General features: G+C 51.8%; 1 protein-coding gene across 1 annotated transcript in view; it reads left to right on the top strand.

Annotated features, from left to right (window-relative positions):
• Positions 4458-7315, top strand: part of OSBP2 (oxysterol binding protein 2) — a 121767-nt gene continuing 118909 nt past the window's right edge. The window contains exon 1 of the mRNA XM_018060974.1: positions 4458-5113. Coding sequence (XP_017916463.1) covers positions 4458-5113 — 656 coding nt within the window. The remainder of the gene's footprint in view (positions 5114-7315) is intronic.

Below are 7315 nucleotides of genomic sequence, written 5' to 3'. Positions count from 1 at the left end.
TCCTCTGCCATTATGCAGTTAGGCTTGGCTTACCTCTGGTCCCTTTGCCGAATGAGAATATCTGACTGGAAGCTTTGCGTGGGGCAGAATCAGAAATGACAGAGTCAGGAGGGCTCTGTTCTGTGATGCCGACATCCACTCCGCCAGCCCTGGCTGGCCTCAGATGTTTCATTCAGTCTCTTTAGAGCAGAGACGTACTGTTTTCTGCCTGGGGGAAGTATGGCCCTCACTTTGCAGCCTTCGGTGTAGAGAGGGGTGGGGCAGTGGGTCGGAGCAGTTATTCCCCAACCCCTGCTCAAGGTGGTATATGAGTCTATGTTTATTATAAACTGAGCAGATACAAAAGGATACTGGAAAATATGTGTACGGCATACAAACAATATCAACACAAAATGCCTGTGAGCTCACAGGCTAGTTTGAGGAATTTGTTGTTCAGTCACTCAGTTGTGTCTAACTCTTTGTGACCCCATGGACTGTAGCATGCCAGGCTTCCCTGTTCTTCTCCCGGAGTTTGCTCAAACTCATATCCACTGAGTTGGGAATAAAATCCCCCATTTCACTTCCGTGTTCTTGCTCCTACCCTCCGCCATAACCTGTTGACTCTGAGCCTGAAGCCTCCCTGGGTTCTCTCAAGTCCCCACCTCCCATTTAGCTGGCTGAGAGACTGTTCTCAGCTGCTGCTTCCACCTGTTGCCCTCATAAGAGCGTGCATCCTCTTTCCATATTCCAAGCATTTGTTGAAATCTCTCATTTATCAGTGACCTTTCTTTCTTTCTGGCCATGCAACGTGAGATCTTCGTTCCCTGACCAGGAATTGAACTCTTGGCCCCCTGCAGTGGAAACGCTGAGTCATAACTCCTGGGCCCTCCAAGGAATTTCCTTAGTGACCCATCTTTAAGATTGTAACATGACCTTCCCAAGCCTTCCTAACTGCTCTCTTTTGCCACATGGCCTCTGCCACCTTCTAAAGGATTTAATTGGGATGTTTCTGTCTCCTTTTATTAGAACATAAGCTCCAGAATGACAGGGATTTTTGTCAGAGTTCTTTTAAAATTTTAAAATATTTTATTACTCTTATTTTATTTATTTTTGTTTTTTTGGCCCTCCCACATGGCTTGTAGGATCTTGGTTCCCTGACCAGGGATCGAACCTATGCCCCTGCATTGGAAGGTCAGAGTTTTAACCCCTAGACCACCAGGGAAGTCCCTGTCAAGTTTCTTTCAATGCTCCATCATCAGGGCCTAGAAGAAGACTTCGCGTATGATATGAATTCAATGAACGTTTGTTAAATAAAGTCTTGTTTCTAGTTGTTTGTTGGTAAACTCTTAGTACTTTGGCAAGCTGTCCCACTTTTGTTTCAGTGGGGTCTCTTTGGGTCTCAGTAAAGATGGGAGGCAGACACAGGTTCTTATTAAATACCCTGAACTAGAAGTCTCCGTGTCGGTGGTTCTCTGTGAAGGGGTCATGGGCCCCTTTAAGATTATAATGAAACCTACCACAAGTTCGAACTTACATTTAAAATGTACATGTAATTTGCGAAAACTACATTTCATTTTAGAAACCTGTTCTCTTCTGGAGAGATAAGTGGAAACTATCAACACTTGGAACTTCTGAGGTTCAGGGGTTAAGACTCCACACTTCCACTGCAGGGGGCATGAATTCGATCCCTGGTCTGGGAACTAAAGATCCCAGATGCCATGTGGCACAGCCAAAAAAAGAAAAAGAGAAACACCTCAATCAGAAACTAGATGAAGGATGTAGCCAAACCAATAAAAGTGCAAATGCCTAAACATATATATTTTTTCAAAAGAATCTATCAACATGGTAGCCCCAGAGAGGAGGAAGAGGGGAGTTCTTCTTTCACAGTATAATGTGTTTACTTGTTCTATACAGTGCAAGCATTATGATCTCAACATTGAAGAAATTAGTTAAATATTTTAAAGGAACTCATGTTCTAATCCCTTGGGGCGATCACAAACTACATATCTTTAGGGGCCAGGGAGGTCAGTGCCCATGGCTTTAGGACCATAGGCAGCGGTGGAAGCTGCGGAGACATGGCGCTTGCAGACCCCACCCCAAGATGCTTAAATTTATTGGCATGAAAAGCATGATGTTCATCAAACTTCACTGGCCTGTTTTATTCATTTCGCCGAACATTTCACAGAACCCTCTTTAGTTAAATAGAGATTATTTACTGAGCACTTACTATGTTAAATGAGCTTTACATACATGATTCTATTACTGTCAAGCTGTGAGGTAGGGATTATTTTCCTCATTTTCATTTCACCGATGAGTAAGAGGAAGCTCAGTGAAGTGGCTGAAGTTCCCACAGCTATGAGAGTCGTTGGGCTGGGATTTCTTTAGCGGCTCTGACTCCCAAAGCCCAAGATTTTCCCTCCACATTACTGCCCATCGAGATGTGGTCCATGATGGGAACCTCCCTTGTGGTCCAGTGGTTAAGACTTCACCTTCCAATGCAGAAGGTGTGGATTTGGTCTGCTAAGAGCCCACATGCCTGGTGGTCAAAAAAAAAACAAAACATGAAGCAGAAGCAATATTGTAACAAGTTCAATAAAGACTTTAAAAATGGGCCACATTAAAAAAAAAAAAAAAACCTTTAAAACAAATGTGGTCCAAGATTCACCCACTCCAAAACCCCTGGGGAACTCATAAAAATGCGGGCTCCTAGGCACTTCCCCGGTGGTCCAGTGGTTAAGACTCCCACCTCCACTGCCAGGGGCATGGGTTCAATCCCTGGCTGGGGCCCTAAGATCCTGCAGGCCACATGGTGAGGTCAAAAATAAATGACTAAAAACTAAGATTCGTGCTCCTGAATTCCACATCGGACCTACTGACTCAGAGTCCCAGGGAGATGGGGATGGAAAACTGAATTTATAGTAAGCTTCCCTGGAGAGATTTGAAACATTATTTTTGAACAGGTGAAACAGACACTTGGTTAAAATATTCAAGAGGTTCAAAATGGGATAAATGCAGAGAGAGCCCCTCACTGCCTTTCCTGCTTGCACACTTCCCCTCTACCGGCTGTCTCCAAGAGGCAACCACTTTTCTTCGACTCAGCACATTGAAGTTTGAGGCCCATCTTAGTATTTGTGGGATATACCCAGATGCATAGGTTTCTGCACCCTAGAACTCACAAAAACCTTCAGGCAAGGCCATCAATCATTCAGGGTCAGGTGCCCCAGGAAGGGGTCTCAGAGTCACCAGATGGTAGGACTTCTGCTTGGGTGCATATCTGCATCCTCTGTTTCTAGGACCTTCCAGTCTGCTCAGCTTCCGCCATCACTTTGAGTAGGGGGCTGGTCCCTGCACAGGTGATTTTGTCACAAGATCAGAAATGGACAGTGAGTGAGGGGCGCATAAGGACTAGCAGAGGGGAGCCTGCACAGAAGTCCGGTCTGGAGGAATATGGAAGCCCAGTACCCAACCTTTCAAGCTGTTATTTCCTCTTGTTTGTGGCAACCATGACCTTCCCTTTGGGATAGATACTTTAAAATCAGTTGGACTTAACCTTTCTGGGATCACAGACTCCTTTGGGAAGCCCATGAAAACTAGGGACCTCTCTAGAAAAATGCACAGACACGTTAAACTCCACAGGCTAAGCTTCACAGAGGCCAGCCAAAATTCCCCAGGGGTGTCCAGGAGCTCCGAGTCCGGAACTTCTCTTTTGGAGGTGGTGCTTGTTGTAGTACACCGCGTGGCCCACTAAAGGCTCTCTGTTCCTTTAGAGAGTCTGAACTTCGTTGCCACTTGCAGCGAAGTGCCCTGGATGAAGTAGAGGCTAGCTGGCCCAGTAGGCGGGGGCGCGGTGGCTCTGGCCCCGAGCCTGGTCGCAGGGAGAGGGACCCCGGACAGGTAACACCTGCCGCAGCGAGCGGGGGCGGTGCGCGGCGGCGTCCTCCTCAGCTTTTAGCGTCATCCGGCTGGGCCCCTGTGCTGTGGGCGCATTTTCTGGGTTTTGTGGAGCGAACCCCCGCCCCGCCCCCGACCCCACCCCGGGTCGGAGGCGGGGAGAGCCGGCGCGGGGCCGCGGACAGAGCTGCGATGGGAGCCGGCGGGCTCCGCATTCTTCATTGTTCCCCTAGCGCCTGGCACGGGTTGGGGCGCAGGCAGGGTTGGTGACCCGAAGCGCGCCGGCCCTTCTGTGTCGCCCGTTCGCCGAGCTCTCGCCCCACAAGTGTTTCCTGAGCGCCTTCCGAGGGCCAGTCCGGGAGCCGGGAGCCGGCGACTCAAGGAAAGGACGGGGGTTCAAGTCCAGCCGGCTGCGCGCCGCGAGGACCACGGAGCGCCGGTGCGGGCGGCGCGGGGCGCACGGGCCGCGGAGGGACCCGCGCGCGCCCCCGCCGCGCGCTCGTGACGGCGCCCCCGGCCCCGCCCCAGGCCTCCGCCTCCCGCGTCCCCCTCCCCCCGGCTCGGCCGCGCTCGGGTCGGCGGGCTCCATGGGGAAAGCGGCCGCTCTGTGCCGAGGCGGCGGCTGCGGCGGCCGCTCCCGCGGGCTGTCGTCGCTCTTCACGGTTGTCCCCTGCCTGTCCTGCCACACGGCGGCGCCGAGCATGAACAATCCCACGCCCGGCTCCGCACCGGAGCCCAAGCCTCAGCTTCAGCCGGTGCCCCAGCCTCAGCGGGAGCTGGTGTCAGAACAGGTGTCGGAGGCAGTTTCTGAGCGGGCGCCAGGATCGGAGCCTGAGCCCAAGAAGATGTCTCAGCCCAGGCCAGGGTTCAGACAGGAACTGGAACTGCTGCCGGCGCTGGGGACCGGGTCGGGGCCCCGGGAAGAGTGGGGCTCAAACCCGGGGCCTGGGCCCCCCGCCAAGGCCCCCTTTGAGCAGGTGCCGGCGCTGGGGCCAGCAGTGGGGAGCGTGCCCCAGATCAAACCCGAGTCGGGGTTGTTGCCGGCATCAAAGGACCCGCGCCCGGGGCAGCTGAAGACACACCTTGGGATGGCAGTGCCTGGGAGCAGCTCGCCGTGCGCTGTCCCCGTGGTCTCACTTCCTCTGGACAACTTCAAGGGCTGGCTTCTCAAGTGGACCAACTACCTGAAGGGCTACCAGCGCCGCTGGTTCGTGCTCAGCAATGGCCTCCTGTCTTACTACAGGTATGGAGGTGTCAGAGTCGCGGCTGAGTGTGAAGGGTGGTGATGCTGCCGTCATGGTGACGGAGGGCATCCAGGGTTGGAGGGTGTGACCACTGGCCCAGGATGTTTGGGAACAGGCACTCTAGCAGGAGAAATAATGCCTCTGGCCAACCTTCAACTCTGGCAGGGGAGTCCCCTGTGGACGTGACCTCTGGCAAGCTTGGGTCTGGGGAGTGAGCAGGGAGGTTGGAGTGAGGGAGTGATCTGGGGCCTGGGGACCCCTCTGGCCCTGGTGGTGACCTGGGGCAGCTATCCAGAGTCGGAACCCCCAACATCCTTGAAACAAGAGCTTTCTAGTTGAGGAGCTAAAATTACTGTATTAGGGGCTGAGGGGGCAGTAACCTCGTTCACCCCTTAGGACCCACATGTGGGAAAGGCTCCTGCTCCCTCCTCAGTGAGTCAGACTGCTTCCCACTTTCCCTAGTGTCTGCTGTTTGCTGGCCTTGGCCTGGGGGCACAGCAGACTCAGCCTCCTCAGACACTTCAGGAGCCCATCTTGACATTCAATAGAGAATCAGGAAGTGTCCCACCGTGGCCTTTCTTATTCCTGAGGCAGCATGGGGTTCAAAATTGAAGTCTAGTGGTGAGATAGGTAACACTATTCCACTAAAACGGATTGAAAGGGGGAAAGATCCTGAAGGCTGCCTTGGTATGTTTCCTGGGGACCGGTGGTTTAAACTTTGAGATCTTGAATCACTCTCTACCCTAATAGATTCTCAAACCTGAGCAAGCGTTGGGGTTCGCTGAAGGGCTTGTTGGAACATTGCTCCGCCATCCTGCTGAAGTTCTGCTGCAGGGCGTCCGGGAGGGGCCCCAAGAGTCAGCTCTTCTAACAGGTTCCCAGGTGATGTCGCTCAGGACCACAGTCCTGAAGTGCGGCTCCATTGCCACTGCAAACAGGAGGCCCTGCCTTTCTGAAACTCAGGTCGCTTTGCTCACTTTACTCGCAGCTGGGCAGCCTCTTCAGGTGACCCACTGGAGCATTCATGTGGTCCTTCCTAGCCTTTTTGGAACACGATTTCTAGAGGATAGTTGAATTTGTGATGCCCTTGATTATTTGGGACCTCCACTGACCTTAAGCGATGGTTCCCCCTCAAAGTGGGGATCGGATCGCTGTCTTTAATTCCCGGCAGGGGGGAAAACTGACCTGTGTTTCTCACGTGACCGTCTCGTGTGGTGTTGTGGTACCCCCTCGGCCCACTCGGCTGCACCGTACACATCACAGGACAGAGTGTTCTCAGAGTTAGGCAACTGAGAAAAACGAGATCCTTTTCCAAAAGATGTTTTTATCCCATTTCCCTACCCTGTCTGGTGTGTAAACATTCGCCTACACATGCAGTGATAGAGATCACCAGTGATTTGCTATAAAGAAGTGTCATCCTGTCTTCTTATAGGCAAGGGACGTAACACATAGGACCTGTGGACTGTGGACCACACGTGAATAAATGTTCATTTATTTCATCCCCAAAATCACACTGTGAGGTGGGTTCCGGGATTGTCTTCTTGTACAAATGAGGAGTCCTGAGGTTTACCTGAGGGACGTGTCTTGTCCAGAGCCACCGGACCGGGTAGGCAGTGGAGAGAGAGTCTGACCTGGGTCCTTTGCGCTCCAAAGTCTGTGCCTGTCCCAGATGTGAGGACTGATGCCAGTTCAAACTTGAGTTCAGCATTTCTGAGTTATTTGTATCTTCCCAGGTACTACTCAGAGTCAGTAGTCGGGGTCAAGGTAATGTTTATGAGTCTCGGGTCCCACCGGGGCAGGAAGGCCTAGTTGTAGTGGAAAACCTGACCTCATGTGTTTTTGTTTTGTTTTAATCAGTAGAACAAAAATGTCCCCCCCCCCCTTTTTTTTAGGATATGAATAACCATGTATAGACAAGTTGGCCTTTCAAGGTAACTTGAAATGTCTAGATTCTCTGGGTAGTGAAGAAAAATTCTTCTTGTTTGCTGATTAGAATGTGGGGACAAATACTGGTATAGGGGAGAGGAAAGGGTGGGAACAAGTTTTCTTGTGTGTGTGTGTTTGCACAGTCCAGCTCTGTAGTTTGATTCATGGACGTTTCTAGATTTCAAGGTGGGCCAAATTGTTGCTCCAGTCGCTTGGGTGGGATGAACGATCCTTGATGTTTATACAGCTTTCTCCCTCCTTTAGCCCCATGTGAG

Source organism: Capra hircus, chromosome 17, assembly GCF_001704415.2.
Source record: "Capra hircus breed San Clemente chromosome 17, ASM170441v1, whole genome shotgun sequence".
In the NCBI taxonomy this organism is placed as follows: Eukaryota; Metazoa; Chordata; class Mammalia; order Artiodactyla; family Bovidae; genus Capra; species Capra hircus.
The sequence above is the reverse complement of the archived record's forward strand: the minus strand, read 5'-3'. Positions and strand labels throughout refer to the sequence as shown.